Source organism: Perca flavescens, chromosome 13 (assembly GCF_004354835.1).
Source record: "Perca flavescens isolate YP-PL-M2 chromosome 13, PFLA_1.0, whole genome shotgun sequence".
Taxonomy (NCBI): Eukaryota; Metazoa; Chordata; class Actinopteri; order Perciformes; family Percidae; genus Perca; species Perca flavescens.
The window spans coordinates 19,826,487-19,850,603 of NC_041343.1; the positions used below are offsets into that span (position 1 = coordinate 19,826,487).

At 41.2% G+C, this 24,117-nt stretch overlaps 2 protein-coding genes across 3 annotated transcripts in view; one reads left to right on the top strand and one right to left on the bottom strand.

The window, feature by feature from the left end:
* On the bottom strand, window positions 1–17,049 carry LOC114566313 (RING finger protein 145). Its single transcript, XM_028594637.1, has 12 exons — window positions 16,847–17,049; window positions 10,688–10,940; window positions 9,225–9,333; window positions 7,792–7,883; window positions 6,600–6,835; window positions 6,259–6,434; window positions 5,972–6,112; window positions 5,684–5,866; window positions 5,311–5,458; window positions 4,889–5,011; window positions 4,533–4,766; window positions 1–4,331 (listed from the first exon to the last, which is right to left on the bottom strand). The coding sequence occupies exons 2-12, from the start codon at window positions 10,869–10,871 to the stop codon at window positions 3,678–3,680; spliced, it is 2,280 nt and encodes a 759-aa protein (XP_028450438.1). The 5' UTR covers window positions 10,872–10,940; window positions 16,847–17,049; the 3' UTR covers window positions 1–3,677.
* Window positions 16,264–24,117, top strand: part of ublcp1 (ubiquitin-like domain containing CTD phosphatase 1) — a 9,770-nt gene continuing 1,916 nt past the window's right edge. Inside the window, exons 1-11 of one of the 2 annotated variants that reach the window (XM_028594640.1) lie at window positions 16,264–16,281; window positions 19,714–19,848; window positions 20,181–20,464; window positions 20,827–20,918; window positions 21,329–21,414; window positions 21,537–21,652; window positions 22,884–22,982; window positions 23,114–23,151; window positions 23,353–23,451; window positions 23,648–23,764; window positions 23,869–23,996. In XM_028594640.1, the coding sequence (XP_028450441.1) occupies window positions 20,311–20,464; window positions 20,827–20,918; window positions 21,329–21,414; window positions 21,537–21,652; window positions 22,884–22,982; window positions 23,114–23,151; window positions 23,353–23,451; window positions 23,648–23,764; window positions 23,869–23,996 (929 nt within the window). In that variant the 5' untranslated portion in view covers window positions 16,264–16,281; window positions 19,714–19,848; window positions 20,181–20,310. Of the gene's footprint in view, window positions 16,282–19,707; window positions 19,849–20,180; window positions 20,465–20,826; window positions 20,919–21,328; window positions 21,415–21,536; window positions 21,653–22,883; window positions 22,983–23,113; window positions 23,152–23,352; window positions 23,452–23,647; window positions 23,765–23,868; window positions 23,997–24,117 lie in introns of those variants that run through there. The other variant, XM_028594641.1, reaches the window with a different exon arrangement.

The window sequence follows — 24,117 nt, forward strand, 5'->3', positions numbered from 1 at the left end:
TCCAGAGTGGGATGGTTCATTTATTTTTGACATTCAATTTTTGTAAAATAACCAAGGCAATGCCAGACATAAAGTTAAAAACCAACTGAAGAGTTTTAACAGAACACAACTGGCATTCAGTCAGAGAGCAGGTCCCTAAATGTGTGTGTGGAAAAAAAAAACCTATCATGTATCATCTGTAATGCATTCAGAAGAGAATTGTGGTCAGAGTGCTTTGTGGCAGCTATAGATTCCATTGCTATATTTGCTTACATTTTCAGTGTTATAGAGTAATGATTTTGCAAAGTATTGCGATAAACTGAGAATAAGAAACATCTGGATTTGTGATTGGAGATTGACTTCAGCTATCAAATGGGGCTGTAGCCTGTTTATATTCCTCCTGGTTACTTACTAGCAATTTTAAAATGAATATACATGAACTGTTTCAGTATTAAGAAATATTGGGACATGTAGGACACACTGGCTTTTTTATAGTGCTATTTAACCAGCAAGTCAATCAAGAGCAATTATAAAATATAATTTAGGTTAAGTGACATGGATTGATGGCAAATGTACTGTTTTAGAAACACACCAAGCTCACAGCTGACAGGAGGAACTGCTATGTCAAATGAATGCTGCTCAATGTGTGGAGCAGCAGTGAAGGGTTCATGTCTGTGTTTGGCACAATAGCTCACAGACAACTTGCAGTTTACATGAAGTCAATCCCACAGCTGAAATCTTAGAGATGCATTAAAATGCAAATAATGTATTTAAAAGCTTTGTTTAAGCATCTACACTTTCTATGGTTATCAGATGAATAAGCAGTTTAGTCATACTAAATATTGATCTATGATTGCCTTAAAGCATTTGATGTTAAACTGTCATAGACCGTATGAAAAGATACGTCACAGATCATAGCCTGGAGAGTGACCGCAACATCTGTAATTTCTCCAACATGGAGTATAAACTGAGCAAATACATCAGGAATCAACAGCTGACCGGCTTCTCTGCTAGTTATTTATCACTTAATACTGCAATGCAAATTCACATACAGTTGCCAATGACAGTTCTCATCTTGTGGAGCACGTGACATATTGTTGAACAGGTGATCTCTCTGCTGGACACAGTCAAATGCTCCACATGAGAGGCTGTTTTAATATTTGTAACCATTTTCGGTGCTTTGTTTTACATCAAAGTCTTAAGAAATGGAGCTGATAATAAAATGAGAATGAGTTTTTCAAAAATACAGAAAGTCCTTATGTTCACCTTTCAGAGGAACATGTGCAAAATACATCAAACTCTCAATTTTATCTCTTAAAAAAAATAAAGTTATACAGCGCTGGCCAGGTTTGATCCTACATTGTGTATTCATTCTCAGCCCTGTGGCCAACGCTTTCCAATGTCAACAATTAAGTCATTCATAGTAATAAGACCTTTAGTAATAGTGGTAGTAAGTAATACGGTTGAGGGTTAACTAGTGCATCCCCAGTCCTTCTGCGTCATGCTGATCCCACTCCTAACAGTAGAGGGCACCGGAGTGATCACTTCAGCTTAAGGACGCGTCATACAGACCGGAGAATCAGCAACACTGGCTGGTCTCGCAGATCAGAAGGCTTGGTTACCCCGAAAGCTTCCTAGCCTAAAGTTTGTCTTTGTTCACAGGAATGTAAAGTAACAAAGAACACCAAACCACTAGGAAGCTTTGGAGAAACCAAGCTCTGATCTTATTTATATATCAACACTCGCCTGGTTTAATATAGATGTCATACAGAGCAACATGTATATACATTACAAACAAACAGATTAGGCTGTTTCCTCGTACACAAACACACCAGAAGGTATTTGGTTGCTCACAGCCACAGAACAGCTTTGGAGCGTTGCTAGTATAAATGACATTAGTGCAAATGCAACCCCCCCCGCCAAAATAAAAATAAAAACAATGGCAGAAATAAAATTGGTAGCAAGGTTAGAGCACATTGGAGACAAACAAATAAATGCTATGGTAACAGTGGCAGCGTGCAAGCTCTACATACAAGCGTGCATCAAGACTCAGCATTCTCAAGTTTGAGTCTTTCTGACTCTTCAACCCACACACACACACTTCTTCCCATTTGCAAAGTGGAGGAGCCAACACAGATGTGTTAGCATGTGTGAAACAAAAGTCTTTTCTATCAAACGGCTCAATTTGCTGGTAATAACATTTCATAGAGTGAAGTGACTGAGCAGCAGGAGGATAATGATGGTCTTAGAAAACACAGGGTGCTTGATGTGATCGGTTTATAAAAAAGGAGCTGCAGGGAGCAAGGGGATTGGCTCCTGCCATGAAAGAGTCTCAACAATCGCTGGCTCGATGGCAAACTTGGGATGGACTGGTTAAATGTGACTGGTTGAATGGGTTTGTAAAATCAGCTGAGCTCAGGAAAAATTAGTGTGGATGAGTACCATGAATGAAGTAAAGCCAACAACAACAGAGTTTGGGCTCCTTGCCTGCTCTGTGGGCTAATTTACACTCCACATTCTCACAAGGCTGAAGGTTCAAATACCAACTGTGGCCTCTGTGACACGTTATCTCGCTCTGTCTCTCTCTCCCTTGTTTTTAGCCAGTCTGCACTCCATTAAAGCAGTAATGTAAAAATTATCTTAAAAATAACATCTCTTTAACAGTAATAGAAAAGTTTGGCGATGAGGAGTAGAACTGTTTTTGCTGGGACCAGCCAAACAAGTTTGATTCAAAGCAGTACAATAGAGAAAGCTTGACAATTGAAATTAATTAGTTTTCCATGTGAACCCTTTGATTTGTTCACACTAACACTTTAACAGACCACACCATGTATCCTCTGCTTAGCACCAGGCTTCAGGTCACGTGATGGCCTCAAGAAACAACATTCAGTCTCTGTTAATGCTTAGTGTATTCACTAATACACAACTACTGCCATCCAACAGTGAAAACCAAACATCTTTATCAAAACCAAATGGAGAAATCTGTAGACTTGAAATGTTGTAAACCATATGAAATGCTATAACTTTGTCACGGTTTAAAATGCAACCACCAGTTATCGCTAGCCTATCAAGGCTCTCTAAACCTCTGACCCATTCCTCATTAGATCATGGCACATACAGGACTAAAGAGAAAACCCAAATACTATGAAATGTACGACAAGGAGAGTGAAGATGCACAAACAAAGGCATGATGGGAGCAACCATCACATGAAATGATAAGGACATAAGCAGGATTTTAGAAATGTCGCCATAGATATCAATGTCAAAAGCTAGAAGTGATGGGGTACTTCAGTTTCATTCAGGATTTCACATTTCGTGGACATCATGTAGAACTACTAATTATTTTTGAGATTACTGCTTTTCCCTTTTTTTTGTTGAATGGGAAATTAAATCGTTGCTGGCATAAAAGTTAAACTCCGCATGGAAACACATTTAGGTTAACTGTTCCAAAACAATTGCCTGAAAAATGTTCTGAAGTTGGAATCAACTGCATTTATTTGATGTAGAGTAATGAAGATCTGCTTAGAGAGTGTTTTGTATTTTTTCTCTTAAAATGGATATGGAGAGGTTTGGAGTTGAATTTCTAACATGATGGGATAGCCAACTGCTGGACAAGTAGAATATAGGCAGATTTTAGATTATAGGAGATTGTGTGTTTACATGTGCATGCACGTATGTCGTGTGTGTTACAATGGGGCTCAGAGGCTGCAAGGAGGAGGCGATTGTTCCTCAGAAGGGTAAGTGGGCTGGTCAAGCTGTGATGATGGACCACTAGATGACTCCTGGCTGTCCAGTAGGAAGCCTGGGTTTATCTGAGGGGTGGGCTCAGGTTCAACAGGGGTTATCTCTGCCTGGGCCAGTGGCTGTGAGGAGGAAGAGTGGAAGAGAGATGAGAGAGAGGGGGGCATGTCCAATGTGTCTGACGAAGTCGAAGAAGGATCATCTGTAAGCGACTGGTTCCGAGATTCAGTCACAAGTGGGGAAGGAGAAGTAGACAACGATGAAGTCCTGGCCAGATGCTGGGGAGTAGAGGGCACAGCAGAGGAGGAGGAGGAGGTTTCTCCAGCTGACATGGCAGGTGCATTATCTCCCTGCTGCTCTCCTGGCCCACCCTCCTTCCCATCATCTGGAAGAGTGTCATCTTTCTGCATCTTATTGGCTGGGGCTTCTTCCTGCCCTGCAGGGTTCTGATTGGCTGCAGGGACATCTTGGTTGGGGACAGTAGCGGGTGTTGATTGGCTCTTGAGTTGCGAGTGACAGAGGGGGCATGTTTCCTGGACATAAAGCCATTTCTTCAGACAGCCAGCGTGGAAGAAATGACTGCATGGCGTGATCACAGCACTGTTCATGTCCTGGATGGAAAAAGCACAAAAACACACAGGTGGTTTTGTTAGGTTTCCTTTGACATTTAATTTGTTTCAAAACCACTTAGCTCTATGTTAGCATGTATCAAACTCAATTTCACATTAGGCAAGCTTTAAACTTGAAGCATGGCATTCATTCTTGGCCATGTACTCTTTAGATAAACAGAAACACACATAATCAGATCATACCTGGTAGCAGATAGCGCAGATGTCATTGTACTGTTCCAGCTGTGTGTTGCTGGCTGTGGGGAGGCTTTTGATCTTGTTTACAGCATCTCTCCTGAGCAGAAAGCTCTGCCAACCTAGCTGGGCTCTGAGCCAGACGTTATAATACGAGTGGACCAGGATGATGGTGCTTCCCATCACACTCCACTCTCCAAATACCGTCTCTGACACGCCGTAGCACACCACGCACACTGCGACCTGGCAGGGGAGGAAATCAGCAATAGTGAGGTAGCGATACGTCAATGCCATTGAAGCAATATTGTATGTCAACACTGCTCCCTCTTGTTTCTGTATACCGTGTGTGCATGTGTGACACTCACCAGGAACTCCAGCAATCTGTACGTCCCGTTGACACAGTAGATAACTTCATCCATGTTCTCTACTGGAGCCTTTCGAAACTCCTCCACCATGAAGAGAATGTAGATCAGCAAAGTGCCGAGGACCTGGGGGGTGACGGAGGAGAGTGTCTCAGCATTTTGATGTAATACAATTCAATAATTAATCACCGGTACAGATGCTTAAGGATCTTCGGGTGCAGTGGGTAAAACCCACATGCCTGTGGGTTTTAGAGACAAGATTTCTAGTATGTTCTGTCTCTATGAATTAAGACACATTAAGTGCAATTAAATCTATCGTGCTTTCATTTCCTAAAACATTCAAACAAATACAAAAAAGGTCAGAGAGGTGTAGGAGTACTTTTAATAGCACGAGTATGCTCTGTGTGTGTCTAGTTGTGAGTCACCTGCAGTGATGTGAGGATGGAAGAGGAGATGATGATGAGTAGCCAGAAGTCCATGTGGAAGAACTGACAGATCATATAGGCCATGTAGGCTGGGAAAATCAGCAGGAACAGACACAGAGACACGGCTCTGAAGTGCTTCCACAAACTCCTAAAGGACAGACAGAGGATGGAGCAAAAGAGAAGTCGATCAGCTTCACCTGTACCAACTTGATCAGGTCAGGGTACTTGCCTCGTTTTCCCAAAGCATTGCCTGCCTTTTGCGGTAATAATAATTGTCAACTAGTTTTGACCTTTAATATAAAATTATAAAAAAAAACATCTAAACTTGTTCTTAATAAAATGCAAAACAAGTTGAACGGTAAACGTATTTTACTTGTCTCTTGATGCTCCCAGGGCCAGGACTATGGGGTCAGCTATCTCCAGCATGGACTGCAGGATGGAAGCAACAACGATGAAGAGGATGATGGAGAGGAGGAAGGCTCGGTGGATGACTTGAAGCTCAATGAGGCCAGTCTGGACAGCGAGGATCAGCAGGGTGATGCCTTCTGTCATCCCCCTGCACAGACAGATAGGAAACAAACATGCAGAGTGATTAAAAGTATAGCCACTTACTAACAGACCCCCTCAATGTACCCACACACAGACCTATGCACTGACTGACCTGTGCATGGTGTTGTCATTCATAAAGGCTCTGTAACCTTGCAGGTAGAACTTGCAGAGTGTGAGAACTCCCAGAGCAATGAAGGAGACGGTGAAAACCAGACCCAGCAGGGAGTACGGTGTACTACAACATTCTGCTATACTGAAGACATGGAGGGAAGAGAGAGGAGTAAATAATAGCTACAAGACAGGGCAAATAAAAACAAACCTGCCATTTTATACTCCAAGTAAGTCCACAATAACCTGCGGATATACAAAACACTAGTCTAACCAGTGGCAGGGGCCTACCTGGTAAGAAAGAAGAAAAGGAGCCTCTCCCTTGAGGTAGGCTGGTCTCTGGTGCTGAAGTAGGAGTAGATCTGCAATGCGAACAGCAGTAGCCAGAAACACATAAAGAGAACTGGAAGGACCAGCTGGTTCCATAGAGACATACCCAAAGCTAGCAGCCCGTACACTTCCACCACCTGGGGGACAGAGATAGAGAAGAGGAGAGATGGAGGTAATTGGGACAAAGACAGAATAACATTCATATTACATGTGAGCAAATCTCTCAGGACCACTATGGCTGAAATGCAGTAATAACTACCTGAAAAAGCCAACAACATTAGGCCACATAACTAGTTTATTACCTGAGCCAGCTCCCTGTAGGCAGTCTTGGCCAGGTTGTATGGTACCAACAAGTTAGAAGCCAGGAAGTAAATGACCTCCAGGCCTGTGAAGATCATTGAGAACTTATTGATGAAGACAATAGTCTCCAGTGGGATAAGACACAGTCTGGCCACCAGAGGGAGGAGGTGAGCAGAGAAAAGCCAAATCCTCTTGGTCTGCATCACACAGGAACATAGCGTACACACCACCAGCTGACCTGAAGGAAGATGAAAGATCAACCTGTAAGAAGATGCACGTACACAAACCACTTTCACATTTAGTAGCTTCAATCTCCCCCTCTTTCTACATCAATTCAAAAGAACTTTATTTTTTCCTGTGAGGGAACCTAATTTGTGGTCAGGCACATTCAAACAACATTCAACAATAAAAGTATATAATAATCAGTATATCTTGGTCACTGTAACCATGTAATTTTTGCTTTCTCATGCTTTTACTGTGCAGTAAAAATCTCACTCAGCACTTCATTATGGTCTATTTATAGCACAAAAGACCCCATATCTACTCTCCAGTAAGATGAAACCAGGTCCTATAGACCCAGGAGCATAGCAACTATTGTTGTTCTAATTAGTAACATATTGCATTTCAACATGGACTAGCTTTTACAGTACTAGGGGTAGGAGGGACCCGATCATTAAGATTTACGCCAACAGCGACCAAGTGATGGGACCTTAAATAGATGCTTTTTTTTTAAATCTAGCAAAGCATTTTTTTTTAGCAATAGTGTATAAAAAAAAAAAAAAAAAAAAAAAACCAACTACAGATGCTTATCTTTTTCTACCGCTTCCTCTAAAGAAAGGTACAAACATCTTACAAGAGCTGCAAGTCCGGTATGTGTTAAGTGCCTTCCTTATGAAGGATGGATTTTCACCATCGCCGAGCCTTGGGTTTAAATTTAGTCGCTCAGTATATTGCAGACCTACAATTGACAGAAGATCTATGTCACTTTTTTTTTATACTTTTCTAGACTTTCCAGATGCATGGGCAACCACGAAGGAGAGGGGAAAAAAGGGTATCCTGTGAGCTCAGAAAGGACCTGCAGAACTATATTCACCTGCCTATGTTTTGGTTTGTGCATGATGAATCCATGCCTTGTCATGTATACTGTACAAGTGTCTTAATGCATTCATTTGTAATATTTCATTTGTAATATACTTATGAGTGCAGTGGTGAATCTGTTCATGGAGAGAGGTTCCAGGTAGACCGATCCTTCATAGCCAGACTCCAGTTCACTGCGGACATAATCCCTGACAGAGAGAGGTCAAAATGCTCAATTTACAGTGAAATCTATTGTGACTTATTATTAAACACTGACCTATAGCTCAACAAGAATTTTGAGTCATCATCTCGACTAGCACAAGGTTAAAGACACACTAGCTATTAATGTATTTTGTGAGTAAAGGCCGGGAAAAAGATATAAACTCAGCAAAAAAAAGAACAATTCTGACAGAATATAACCACCTGCGGCCCGTTTCAGGAAGGAGGTTTAACAAACTGAGTCTAACCCTGAACGCAAAGTTGATTTACCCTGAGATGGGAAACTGAGTTTTTGGTTTCAGAACAGCTGATTGGAGTTGGTTCAATCAACTCAGAGTAGGTTCACTCAGAGTTAAGCATGTGCACCGCCACTATAAAAAGGCAGCATGAATGCAGCTATGATACTACAATTCACCATGGTAACAACCACAAACAAACTGGTCGGCGGAAATACTCAGTTTGAACATACAGCGAGTTTGAACATACATTTTGTTAAAAATTGCTGCAAGAGTAAACGCGCAAGTTCCAATATAGTGGATTAATTTCATATTTAATCATAAGTATAATATTACTGGTGAAATGGTATTGAACCTATAATTTATTTCATTTAGTTGCATCCTGCAGGCAAAAAAAAGGCCTACTAATCCCATTCTAAGGCTGCAGCACCATCACTAACAGAATTATAATTCATAATCTTTTATTTCAAAAGGGTTTACATCATTCACCTGCAATACTGTGAAACTCCTTTTTAATGGCCCTTACTGGTTTGTGGCTTTACTAATATGCTCCGCATCACCAGTGTTTGCAAAACGTAATGAGACACAAATAATGTGCTGGGATGTAGAGAGTGTCCACGATGGGTGACATTAGTGATATTAGGATGGATAAGGTTATGTAGGCTACATAACCGATAGACTGGGAAGAAAAACGATACCGCTCAAATAGGTAGGCTAGTATCTGGAAATGAAAATGCAGCTATAGTCGGGGCCTCAATATCATCTCCCGACATATGTTTAACCCTGCAAAGTTATATAGCTTCTTCCTAAACGGGATCGTCGACAAAAAGGAAAATGCCACGTTTTGAGAGAGAAAACGTTTTATAGTCTGCCTAACACAGTTATTAATAAACCAACGCTGTTGTTTACTTATGCAGATAAACTGCGCCTGATACAGACTGAATGAGGAAATGAAAGAGGGCCTCGTCAGAGATAGGGTGGGTGTGTGTGTGTGTGTGTGTGTGTGTGTGTGTGTGTGTGTGTGTGTGTGTGTGTGTGTGTGTGTGTGTGTGTGTGTGTGTGTGTGTGTGTGTGTGTGTGTGTGTGTGTGTGTACCTTGAGACTTGGTGACCAGCAAACAACAGCAGAGCCGTTAGGACATATAGGTAGAGTTTAACCAGGTGCTGACGAGGCAGAGTCAGGAGCACCAAACTCAGGATGTAACCTGTAGGCAATACATAGCAGACACAGACACACGCACACACAACTGGTAAGAGACAATCAACAAAAACAGCATAAAGTAAAACGTGGCAATACATGCATTATGAAAGAATCTGTTGATTTCCGTTTGCTGCCCATACCATTTAACACAAAAGTGATATACTTGTGCATGTGTGTGACAGAAGTTTATTATGTAATTGCAAATAGCTATTTTTGACAGCCAATCAAACAGTCACTGCTGCTAATAGGCTTAGTGCACAACAGTCTACTTCCTAAAGCCCTGACCCAACACAACTCCTCAGTGCATAGCAACAGTTACTTCGGGTTTACTGCATCTCTCTCCCCCCTATTATTCTGCCTGTCCACCCAAAGCACTCATCAGCACATACCAAGCCTATTGGCTCATTAACAAACTGCAGCCTGGTCTCCGTCCAGAACAACGGGATCTGTTGGTCCATTATATACTGTCTACATAGAGGGCGGACTTTGCTGAATGTTATAACATAAAAAGACAAGAAAGCATGCAAATCCAACCAAGAGAGGTTAACATTGTTAGTTAGGCATTGTTAAGCTCTAGTCATCTCACGTCTAGACTACTGCAACTCCCTCCTGATTGGCCTGCCTGCATGTGCCACCCGACCCCTGCAGCTCATTCAGAACGCAGCAGCTCGGCTTGTCTTCAACCTCCCCAAGTTCTCTCACACTACACCGCTTCTCCGCTCTCTTCACTGGTTACCAGCAGTGTTGGTCATCTTACTTTAAAAAAGTAATTAGTTACAGTTACAAATTACTTCTCCCAAAAAGTAATTGAGTTAGTAACTCCGTTACATTCTAAAAGTAATTAGTTACTCAGCAAAGTAACTGTGACGTTTGTTTGTTTTACATACATACATACATACATACATACATACATACATACATACACACACTTATTTAAAGCTAATGTACTTGCACTTACTACTTGTTGTCTGGAGTTTGAACCTTCACAGTTGAAAGCACTTAATTGTAAGTCACTTTGGATTAAAGCGTCAGCTAAATGACATGTAATGTAATATTGTGACAGTTGGCTCTTGGCCTACTGATAAAGCTAGCAGAACGAGAGCCACTTTAGCTAATAGCCTAGTCAAATAGTCCACACAAAACCCTTACTATTTAAGTCAACTGATAACATTGTCAGGCCAATGGCTACAGCTCTTTATGCATGTGTTACATTATCAAATGTGTAAACCGCTATGTAGTGCTGACAGCACAAAGCATTTGTGTAATGGGTTTGTTTTACACTAATCCTCTAAGAAGTGTTAATACAGGAGGAATGTAGTATTTGTGTGTGTGTGTGTGTGTGTGTGTGTAACACTGACCCACGTAGTGCAGGTAGAGTGCCAGGTATTTGTACTGGAACAGGGGGTTGTTGGAGAGGCTGGAGCGCTGTATCTTCTGGAAGAAGGAGCTGACATCCCAGCGGTACAGGACATCCAGCAGCATGATGCTGGGAACACGCAGTCCCACATTGAGTACCGCCTCTACGCGGTCCTTCACAGCCATGGCCTCAGTGTAAACCTCTGATCGGCAGGCGGAACTGACCACTAAGACTGGATGTTAACAGTGGGTGTACTGCAGGGAAAGAGGGACATGCACAAAACAGGAAACAGTTACACAGAATGACGGCAAGAAATGAGGAGAAAGATGAAAGCTAACCAGCAGCAAAGGAGGACTGGGGTCTGGACTAAAGAGAGGTCACAGGGAGTTAGAGAGAGACAGATTAAAGTGCAGAAGAAAACAGGAGAGATAGGGCGTTTTCACACATACCTCGTTTGGTCCGGACTTTCGGACTTTTTAGTTTGATCCGAACCAAAATTACAGGTGTGAAACCTCCCCCAGACTGCGGTCCGGATCAAAAGACTAAATTTTGGTCCGATAAAAAGAGGTGGTCTTGGTCCGGACCAAACTGAACCATGGTCCGGTTCGTTTATAGTGTGAAAGCATTTTTTGGATGGTTCGGACTTTTGGACCAAATACAAGAAGCTCTGGCAGGCTCTCCTTGTGTTACAAGACCGGGGAAGCTCCTTTAAGGTGCTTAGTGAGAGAGAGTGGCGGTGAATGCGTTCAGAGAAGACAGCTGTCGGCTATCAGAGCAGAGAATACATCAGCAGTTTATTTGTTAAGTGGTAAATGTACAGCGTAGGTTTCAGTTTGTCTCTGAATAAAAGCTCCAGAAAGAAAGTTCCCGTGTCTTGCTTCTCAACATCACAACAAAACAAAAAGGGCCGCGGCAGTAGGGGGGAGAGCAGCAGTCAGTAGGGGGAGAGCAGCAGTCAGTAGGGGGAGAGCAGCAGTCAGTAGGGGGAGAGCAGCAGTCAGTAGGGGGAGAGCAGCAGTCAGTAGGGGAGAGCAGCAGTCAGTTGGAAAAACTCTGACACAGAGAGAGCATATGAGAGGACGAGGAAGCCCTTCAACAAACCAATCAGTTAGAAGTATCTGGAGACGTAGCTCACGTATGTGATGACGGCAGGACGTAGGTTTGTCACGTATAGATCTTTAGTGCGCTTGCAAAACTGCAGTGTGAAACCACAACTTACCGGATCAAATGTATACAATGTAACAAAAACATGAACCTTGGTCCGGACTTTCATGTGTGAAAACGCCCATAAACACTCAAAAAACAGTTTTTTCATCTACAAGCAACAGTGAAGTGCCTGTAAAGCTGTTAACTATTCTGTGACCCAAAGTATTTTTTGTCTTAATAGTAAAATTATATTGTGGCTGGCAGTGAACATAAACTACCCAGAAACAGCCAACATTTCCCTGCATCTGACAGGTGGGTAGTGTTAAATTTACACCCGTATAACAATAAAAGTAACGTTACCTGAAAACCGCATGTAGTTTCTTTTTAGCATCTTACATCACACTTTCAGTCACTATGACCACTACTACGGTCAGAGATGGTGTGCCAAAATATGAACAATAACGTCGCTGTCAACGGGCTTATCTGCCAATGTTAGCTACAGACCATTACCTCGAAACCATCCAGCAAATAGACGTCACCGTCTATTTGGACGGTGCCGTTACCTGAAACCGGTGATTTAACGTCACCGCTTATTTACACACAGTTTAACAACAAAACAAAACGCTGAGTGAACATCACTAGCTATGTTTTTCATGTTGGTGTTGAGCGGTATGTACCCCCACTAACCTGGAAAATGGTTTTAAAACAGTAACATTAATACAGCGTGTCGGCGGAATACAGCGTTCTCCTGCAACGGGAGTCAGAGGGATCATCATCGCAGCGTTCGCTAACGTTAGTTTGTCTCATCTTTGGTCTGATAAACAGTAAAGTCATCAAATTCAGTGTCCACAATGCTATTTTCTAATAAACTGGAGCCGCGTGAGTGTGGATTTCATGTCGCGGCTTTCGTTTGTCACTTTGCCTAAGATCCAATGTTTTCTCAGTTAGCCTTTTAAAATGATATCAGATTAGTAAACAGAATGTGCCTTTGGAACATTGGATGAATGGTTGCTGATAATGGGCAATGTAGATAATGCATTACAGATCAGCCACTTCTTTCTACAGTCGAGAACCCTTTTGCAATTATGTAAGTACATAATGTAATCTGAAAACTGCTGCCCTGATTAAAAAACAAAACAATGTAAGTGATCTCAGCTGGTATTCTGTCTGTAATGGAAATTTCTAAGTGACCCTAAACTTTTGACCGGTAGTGTATGTCACTGTTCATTTAACCCTTGTGTTGTCTTCCCATCAACCTTGGAAAAAAAAAAAAAAATGTTGACGCCTTTTTTTCACAGTTTGTTTTTACTTTTTTCCAACATTTTAAATAGTTACATTTTTCTTCTACACATTTTCTGCGCTTATTTCTACGTGCCATATTTTCTGATATAAAAACAAAAATTGAAAACGGGTCAATGTGACCCAAGGTCAACACAAGGGTTAAGACTTGGTATTATGAATTGTTGCTGAAACCCAAATTATGATTTCAAGTATGCGGTTGAAATGACCACCTGTAATTTGAATTTGTGAATGTGGCAAGCTCACTCGGGTGCGCACCAAAAGCGGACCAAACCAGCGTACCGAGACCTCCTTGATGAGGTGGTCTGGGAACGAACTCTGGAGCGGTTGGTTTGTGGTGAGAACATGATCTGACCTCGAACAGCACCAACTGTGTACTCTGCAAGTCTGAGCTAAATGGCTCCAGTGGTCATGTGTGCTTTGCAATCTGCAATGCAGCAGAAGATGCAAACTGTGTAATCCTCTTTTATAGTGTTAGAGTCATCAACCAAGATAAACATAATTGTATTCCTTATTTTCATACAAAAGATTGCATTTCTATTTAACTTCCTTAAACCTACTCAATTACACTGCAGTTACTAGCCGAAACACTGCAAATGATGAATACTGTGGGCCTACAACCTTAGTGGGATTATAAGCAATTATAAGTGAACATTTGTGCGCAAATGAGTTTCTCTGTCCCATTTATTGTCTCAATGTGCTGTACAGCCATCATGCAAATGCATCAATTCAGCTGCAGAGGAGAGGGCGGAGGAGAGTACCAACGTTAATTAGCGCTGCTCCTGCTGAATAAAGGGGGGTGTTTTTTGTCAAAAACACCAAAAACCCTCAATTTGTTTTTTTAAATATTATTTAAATATTATGACAATATAGGAATGTGCAGAATAGGTATTTAGGCGAAAGTCAGGGCAGGAGGGAAATAAAAAAGAATGAATAATTCAATTTACCAAATCACAACATTCAACGGCGTGGCCTTTGGCGGTTCTAGTGGTACGCATCACTTAAGAAAAAACAAAGCAAAAGATTTCTAGTCCCTGCTGAGTCAGCCAGCCAACTTGAGCTAACGTTAGCTTTGTAGTAAGGGTGTGACGAGATCTCGTTTTACGAGATCTCACGAGATTAAAACGTGACGAGATTTCTCGCCGAGGTGAAAAGTTGTCTCGTGAGGCGATGTGATCGCCTATTACTATTGCCACTTTTAAATCATTTGTGTGGCAACATTTTGGTTTTCCTGCGGAAATAATAAACGGCGAAAGAGTGACAGACAAGACGAACGCAATATGTAAACATTTTAAGAAAAAAATGCTGTATACCGCGGCTAACATGAGCACTATGCAAAAACACTTACAGCACCACCACAGCTCTCTACTAACTACTGCACCCACGACGAAAACATTAAAAGGGCAAACAACTCTAAAGGCCTTTGCATCTCTGCCACCGGTAAGTGCAAGAGCCACGGCAATAACGAGGGACATAGGCATTTTCATTGCAGCTCATATGAGGCCATTTTCTGTGGTGGAAAATGTCGGATTTCGGCAACTCCTCCACACACTGGAAACGAGGTACGTCATCCCATCACGCGCGCATTTAACTCGCACTGTAGTCCCAAACCTCTACAAAGAAGCCAAGGTCAGTTGAATAAAAAAACTATTTTCCATTCATATATTTCATCGAGGATTTCTTTAAATTTTTTTTAAAAATCTCGTCTCGTTCTCGTGAACCCAATCTCGTGATGAGTCTCGTCTCGTGGAGTAAGCGTCTCGTCACACCCCTACTTTGTAGTGATTGTTGGATTTCCCAAACTGAATAAATACAGCACATAAACACAAAGCTGCTTTTCTAGCTCAATCGTGTTGTAACTATGATATCTGCTTAAAAAAATAAGTAGATTTGTCAATGATCATTAGCTACTTTGCCTGCAAACTTCACATGTAGGCTATTTCTAACATAGCGCAGTGTCCCCGACTCACTGGCACAGCTGATGTTATTCAAACATAACATTTGGGGATGGGAGGAAAACGTGCTCTGGTTTATTAGCATTTCTGTAAACCAATCACAATCGTCTTGGGCGATGCTAAGCACAGGAGAAAAGCTGCGGTGCTGCTGCAAAATAGTCTCGAAATGAATTTGTTTTGGTGGAACATGTGTACATTTAAAAGTTGTTTTAGTCATGCAAGAGAAAACTCAGATTGGACAGATAGTCTAGCTAGCTGTCTGGATTTACCCTGCAGAGATCTGAGAAAAGGTTAACCATAGTCCTCATAAATCGACCAGAGTTAAAAATGCCAACACAAAGGAAGCCCAAAACATCGGATATCCTGCATAAATGAGTGAAATCCAATGGATTTTCCGACGGCAACGGGGCAATCCCGGAACGTCAAGGATATAGATTATATTTTAGTGATGAGGATGGTGTGCTATTATGTAGATTTAAGGCATGTTCTAAATGTCTAGTTGACAAATCTGATTGCCTGGTCGGAATATAATTGTTGTATAACCAAACACTTCCAATAAATCCTGAGCATTGTATGATAAAACTAACTCATTCAATCCGATAAATCACTTTATATAAATTTGTCAGAGAGCTTCTGTGTATTCCACTGTGGTTCGTGATTTTCATGAATACAAATGTTTTTGATTCGACTCTGGAATGTTGACATGGAAATGGTGAAGTAATATCGTTGTGTGATGAGCCCTGTGTGCTATCATGCCGATTTAAGCACGTTCTAAATGTCTAGTTGACCAATCAGATTGCCTGGTTGGAACTACTTGTTGTATAACACACGTTGTTTCACATCAGACTAAAGTTTGATCATTCCACCTCAAGCTTTTGTTATGGCACTTAAAAATTATGTCTGGGACTACTCCAAAGTTGCCAATGCAGAGTTTCCATCCATTAATATTGCTGCATCCCGGGACAGGAGGACCACTTACATAACTCTGACTTCATCATGACTACCATTGGCCAGAGAAGATCACTTCGCAGGATCCGAGTTTACATAACGCGACCGTCTACCACTGTATTTTTATCTTTCCTAAATTAATCCATAAACAGATACAGGGCATGGTGTGGTTGGATTTGACTAAATGGTTGTATTTATATCAGGCCTCGCTTTACTGAAACATCGGCACAACAGACGTTATGGATGAGTAAGTGCTGCATAAATTGTAACGTTACGCCATGAACTCTAGTAACCCCTCCGTCTCCACGGAAGAAATAAAACTATTAGCTAACGTTACGCCGCAAACGACTGCAACACTTTGCTAGCTAAATAGACTGGTTTGTATGTGGCAAGATAACATAGAAAGGTGAAGTAAATTAAGTGAAAGTGTCAAGGTGGTAATATAGATATACCATTGTACGTGCTGTGTAGAGATGATGAGCTGCATCGAGCAGGCAGCAGGCACAGTGCCAATAATTTAAGCTAACGTAGTCAGTTAGCATCGCCGTCAGTTAGCTAGCTAGCTAACGTTACTGTCAACAACAAAGCTCATTTCAACGCGAAAAATATATACCGGGGCATTAGCCTGATTTTTACGCTACAATTTTAGACACACAGAGTCAACACACATTCACACAAAAGCAGATAACGTTAGCTAAAACCTTTTGAAGATTAGCACAAACTGTTTTCCCAGTCAGCTTAGCAAGCAGACTCGTTGATCCTGAGCTAACGTTAGCGCCAGGCCAGACTAATAAGAAAAAAAGAGAACTTACATTTAAAGGACGATGTTCGCAATATTTACAGCTGTTTCTGGATGCTTTTCGGGTCGGATATCGACCATTTTAACTCGGCACCGCCTGAGTTAAAATGGTCCTCTCGATGGAAGAGCCTCACACTCAAAGGATGCGGTCGATCCGCTCGTCCCACCTAGCACAGCCATTACCCTTAAGTACCGAGAAGGATGTACTGGGCATGCGCAATATAGTCTATCCCGTTAAACCTCCTTCTTCTTCTTCTTCTTTGAAATGTTACGGCAGCCGGCTCCGTTAAACCTTTTGGCCCCGTACTTGTTATATGTCAATGGTTATAGACCCAACACTAGAAGTAGAGATTGGGCGGATGATACCAAAGCTTGTTTCACTTCTGTGAAGCGCACTGTTTCAATCATAGACTGCAAAATAAGGTTTATTACATTTTGTGTCGGGTTGGAGCTTATACCAGAGACGGTATAGAAGGATTTTTGCAAAGGATCTTTAATTATACCAAAGATCTTCTCAGCTTGTACTAAGGAATACCACGTGACTGATGGTGTCCGAAGCTTCAAACATCACTGGTGCTGAAGGCTTCTCAGTTTGACTGTTTTGATAGTTTGTTGCTAATATATGTTGTTACTGTGCTAAAACTGAGAAATTTGGTATTAAAGATAAATCACGAGAACATTTCCACTTGATACCAAGTAAAAGATAAAAAAACTAAGCTAATTTAATGATCACATCACATTGCGATTCATTTTAAATGTTACATAAATATCAACCATTAAGTCAAAACAAGTCTATGGTTAAAGCTATTAAACTACACAAAAAGCTAGGCTATAAGGTTTTGTGTCATTAAAAAGCTGTAGGCTTTTTGGATAATGCATCAATCAATCAATTTACTGTAACATATTGCAGAATACCATCCACATTTAATGCAGCACTTATGATAAAAAGTATTACAGTTTTAATAATAACACGCAGGCTTGTTGAACATTGCACATATATATATATATATATAGGCCTATATATATATATATATATATATATATATATATATATATATATATATATATATATATATATATATATATATATGTGTGTGCAATGTTCAACAAGCTTATATATATATATATATATATATATATATATATATATATGTGTGGCATTAACTGATCCCCTGCCCTGGCGGCTTATGTCTCTCACTACAGCGTATGCATATTTTGTGTTCCACCGGCCCCATTTATTAACAACAGGTGGAAGTGGTAGGCCACTGTCAGTAAAATAAATTCATATAGGCCTATCCTTGCCGATGTAATCAGTTAATAGCCTATTAGATAGCCTTAGCTAACACATAGCTATTGTTAGCCTGGCCACTAAAGTTGAAAATGTGGAAGTAAATAAAGGTTGTCTTGGTTCACACTGGTCTGGAGTACAGAGCCTATGTGTTTTTATTTTAATATCTACATGAGTATAGGCACAATTTATAACCCTCGGCTACACAAGTGACAAAAGAGACACTTTGAAAACCGATTTGAGCGACCAGACCATCCAGACTGAGACCCATCTGTAGAAATCCAATTGGATTCGCAATTCACTACCACCTCCAAGTGTGGTTTTGATCCAATTTGTAAAAAATCACATTTCATGTGTTTCTTTGCTGTCCAGACTTTCTGAAATCAATCTGGATAAAATCTGGATGCCAAAAAATGTAGCCTACGTCTAAACAAGGCCTAAATGCCCACATTGGTTTGACCAACAACAGCAAATTCAAATCACTTTATTTCCCCAGGATTATACACTCAGCATCACCTGGGTATAGCTACATATTAAAACCAAACAATTAAAATATAACAAATATTAGGTCAATCAAGTGTACCCTTGTCCAGATTAAGTGGTATTTGTCTAGTTGAAAACTAGAAAAAAAAGGACCATTCTGAGCTTGAAACTGAATGGTCCCATGGCATGAAAATGTCATTTTATGAGATTTTTTTAACATTAATATGTGTTCCCCCAGCCTGTCTATGGTCCCCCATTGGCTAGAAATGGCGATAGGTGTAAACTGAGCCCTGGGTATCCTGCTCTGCCTTTGAGAAAATGAAAGCTCAGATGGGCCGATCTGGAATCTGCTCCTTATGAGGTCATAAGGAGCAAGGTTACCTCCCCTTTCTCTGCTTTGCCCGCCCAGAGAATTTGGCCCGTCCAAAATGAGAGAGAAACATCATGGCTTTCAAACGAGCAAAGTGGCAGTTGGTCAAGGCCACACCCCCACACTCCACCTTGCCCCCCCCCTTCCTCTCCTCCTCAATAGCTGCAGACACAGAAATGGCATATACTAAGGAAAGCTCATTTTGGGACTGGCTCTAGTGGCTGTAGTTCTGCACCAAGGCTGAATTTTGGGAAAGAGACTTCAGATACAGTATTAGGGGACCACTAAGGCCTATATAAAAGCATCCAAAGAGCACCATTGTCATGGGACCTTTAACACTAGTTGGTGCCCAACAAATATCTCTTACTGCCCCCCATACCAAGCAGTCTAGAACCGTGCCTATATCCAGTAATTATGGCATTATCTGATTTCTGATATAATGATAGGCTAACGTTACAGGATCCATTGAGAAAGAGCAAACACAAGAACGTGTCTGTTTCACATTGTGATCAATGACAGATAAAGTCAGAAGCATAAAATTAAAATAGGCCACACTTAATGTTGATTATACCGTCCACAACTTTGTTTTCTTTCTTTCTTTTTTCTTTTCTTGTCTTTACTAGATCACATTTAAGGATGAAGTAAGTGGAAAAACTATTATCAAACGATTGTATGTAAAATCTATTGAAATATGGTCACTATGGTAACAAAGCTTTTTTTTCTACGTCACTACCGGCAGGATTCGGGACGCCAGGAAGAACAGTGTGCGCCGCTCGGTGAATGAAACTGAACGGCAAACTTCATTCATTCATTCAACTTTCCGACGAAATTTGATAGTGTTTGCCTAGCATTACATGCTAGCTTGCTCTACCAAGTAAGGATACCCGAACCGCATAGCTTAGTCAGCTAATGTTAGCTACTTGGCTCGTTACCTCGCGTGTTTACATTGTTGCTAGTCAATGTTAGCCATTTAAAGCTAAAAATATCAACATCAGGAACAGTCAAGGTGTCTGCTCTGATTAAGTGGCATTTGGCCGTTGCGTATTGAATTAGCCAGCCAAAACTACACATGCTTAACACAAGTGATGTCATGTTTTGCTCGTTGTGTTTCATTATTAGCTACTTTGTATGTTTTGCTCAAGCTACAGCCAGTTATAGCGTGGCATCCTGACACTTCTCCTGTTATTTTGCCCCTTTCTCTGCAAGGTGTACGTGTGCATGTGTGTTACTGTAGCTGGAAACATTTGCTTAAAAGTGTGCACTCATCTGTGCGCGTGCATACGTGACTCCAGCTGCAGCCGAGTGTGTTTATGTGTGTGAAGAGCCTGTGTGTGCCATGTCAGTATCAGTGATCATAAAGTGGGGAGGTCAGGAGTACTCCATCAGTTCTCTGTCTGAGGAGGACACAGTGATGGACCTGAAACAGTCCATTAAGACCTTGACTGGGGTGCTGCCAGAGAGACAGAAACTACTGGGACTCAAGGTCAAAGGTGAGAGGGCATCAGTGGTCACAAGTGCGTTGTACGTGGTGGAGCTAGTGTGAATAATGCCATATGATACCCAAACCAAGGTGGAGAAGATACCAGGATTTTATTTCCCTTTGTGCCTTTGCATTATGGTTAACCATACAGAATGTAAAAAACTCCTGAATGAAAAAAAAACCTGATCAAATAAATCCACCCCTACATCTCCCCAGGCTTTGGCTATGTTAATCCACATTCATAACTAGCTGATGTTTTACATGTACAAACATTTCTCTGTTACCTGTCTGAGTGTCAGTTTACTTCACCTGTAGTATATACAGTACATTATTTCAATTTTTTTGTTCTTCTCTCTTTATTCCTGCCTCCAGGTAAACCTGCAGAGGATGAGGTGAAGCTGGGCTCTCTGAAGCTGAAGCCTAACACTAAGATCATGATGATGGGTACCAGAGAGGAGAGCCTGGTAAGTGGCAGGGTGATAGAGAAATCAACTGACTCCAAATGTATCTGGTTGGAATTCAGGAGTAGTTGTCCAATCCATAGGCTAAGAGCCTGAGTGTCACCAGCTAATTTGCAGTACAACCAGAACATACTATTTATTCAAAGAGTAACATTATAAACATGTTTTCTTACTTGTTATTTAAGACATTATGTCACTAACTAGCTTTAATCAATTGGTCAATAAGTTGTTGGTTAAGTGATGAGCTAGCTAGCTGTTGACTACAGTGTTGTCATTTTTGTCCAACTAGCAGATTGGGTTGTTTGCTTTCTGACATCTAAAGTCTTACTTTTTGCTTATTTATTGTGTTGTGTTAAATGTTCCCCTTGGCTGACTGGTAAACTTTTACTGTGCATGTGTTTTGTTTGGTTCAGGAAGAGGTTCTAGCCCCTCCCCCAGAGAACGATGATGTGGTCAATGATTTTGACATTGAGGAGGAGGTCATTGAAGTGGAGAACAGGTTAGATAGTTTGATGGGATTTGTATGTGTCTGTGGCTATACAGAGGCAAGATGAAATTTATGAGGGGCCATGAGAAAATATATCCATGTTTGTCTGAGAAACAAACGTTCTATGTGTCTAGAGAGGAGAACCTGGCTAAGATCGCCCGCAGAGTGAAAGACTATAAGGTGGAGGAGATGAACCCTCCCAGAGAAGGCAAGGGTCTTCTGGTACTGGATGTGGACTATACACTGTTTGGTGAGTTACATTGACACCGACATTATGACTGGAAAATCAGTGAGTTCATGGCTTGTAAAATCATAGCATGCTAATAGTAAACACTGTGCGCTTACTCTAACTGTACATTACAAACCATTTACTTCAATACTGCCTCTGAACTGTCTCTTCTCTTCATGTGTGCACATTCGTTGTATGTGTGTAATCTGAGAAATGTTCACAAGGTTGACGCTTTTACGAACAAATAGAAAATGTTGACAGATTGATACTAGTGTTGTCACGATACTGGAATTCCTAACTTTGATACAGTACCTTGAAGAATATCGATATTCTATACCATTTTCGGTCCCACAGGGGGAAATTGACACAAAATTGAGGGCATAACATTTTAAATTTAATTAAAAGATAAATTTAACAACCAACCGACCAGGTTTTCCCTAAGTTTCTGGAGGGCTTAGGTGCTTTGGTTGTGTGGAAATATCACTTTTCTACTTTTTACTCGAGTTGACGGCAACTCAAGTAAAGCCTTACCTTCACTTCACCTGGTTCACTGTCTCCTTGCCTTAGCCTCTCTGCTCTGCTGTCCGCTCTGTGTGAGCTGAGCCCTGCCCTCAGTCAAACACACAGAGGAGAGGAACAGAAACGCTAGTGCGGCCATAAATGACAGCAAAACATGGCAAAGGATTCTCAGCATAGTTTTTATTTCTTTTCATTTGGCTAAGGGCGCTGTGAAAAAACATTTAGGGGCTGCGCCTAAGTGTTACAATGGTAGGGACAACCCTGATGACTGTAGTAAATAATTATTAGTATTTCCAAACAGCACTCTTATGTTTTCTTTGTCATCTCAAACCAGTCGCAAAAGCTCTGCACTTGCCATGTTTGAGCTAACACCATAACAAAAGCCGCTAATTATTATATTCAACAGAGCGAATGAGACAAGGGACGAGAAGACAGCACTGTAAGTGAATTAGAGGAGATGGGGCTATGTGGGCACTGCAACGATGTGTGTCAACTCGCTGTTGGAAAGAAGAGAAAGTATCAGTAGTGCGGAAAATGAGTATTGAAAGCGTTTGGAAAAATAAATTTTTTTCGACAACGCTAATTGACACAAAATCTTTATTTTTCCGACTCCTTTTGTAATGGCAGTCAATAGAACAGGACACTTTTCAGAATATACAGGCACAGGTTTGTCAGCCTATCAGTTGCTAGTTTAATCTACGACACTATGCATTTATGTGTTGTGTGTGTTTAGATCACAAGTCGTGTGCAGAAACGGGTCAGGAGCTGATGAGACCATACCTTCACGAGTTTCTGACATCAGCCTACGAGGACTATGACATTGTCATCTGGTGTATGTATTTTTTACATCTACTAAGTACATATCTTATGGGCATTTATTGTTTTGGATTTCCTCTGTGTGCTGGTACCCAGCAATCTCTGCTTGTGGAATCTGCATCTTACACATGTGCTTTCTCTCCTTAGCTGCTACCAGTATGAAGTGGATTGATGCCAAAATGAAAGTAAGTATTCCACTTGTGTTCTTTTTGGTGTTGTTGCTCAGGCTAAATTACTGCTACCATTACTGTACTGTACCCTCTTCTGCCAAAAGGTGGCAGTGTTAATCAATTTAACCCACAGTATTTGGGTTCAGAGGGTAACAAAAGATAACAATACTGCCTGTGTGTGTGTGCGCCTCTGTGTTTGTTTGTGTGTGTGTGTAGGAGTTGGGAGTGACAGACAACCCTAACTACAAGATTACGTTTATGTTGGACAGTGCAGCAATGATCACGGTACATACCCCTAAGAGAGGGGTTGTGGAGGTTGGTACACACAGTGGATCATAAATGAAGATATTGGCATGTTTCACTGCTGTAGTTACACATATTACTGATGTAAACTAATCTTTTTCAGCAGAAGAAAGCATGTATATTTAAATGTAGTTGTAGTGTGGTGTGGCATTTTACCATTTGTTTACCTTTTGATTATGGATTGTGTCTTTATTTGTGCTGTATCCAGGTGAAGCCCCTGGGTGTGATATGGGGGAAGTACGGAGAATTTTACAACAGGAAGAACACCATTATGTTTGACGACATTGGACGAAATTTCCTCATGAACCCACAGAATGGACTAAAGGTAGGCGGCGAGCATTATCGTCATTACTTCGACCCCACCTCTTCCTCATCATTATCAGCATTATGCACAGCTTTTTCTGAATCCTATTGTGCGTGTGCGCGTAGATCCGACCCTTCATGAAGGCCCATCTCAACAGAGAGAAGGACATGGAGCTCTATAAACTGGCTCAGTATCTCAAAGAAATTGCCAAGCTTGATGACTTCAGTGGACTCAACCACAAACACTGGGAGAGGTAGGCACACATATGCCAAAAAGTAATAATTGCATTGCAGTAGTGACATAATGCATGGCTGTAGCACCTAAGAAGTCCCTTATACAACAAAATAATAAAGAGAAAACAAATATACAAATAT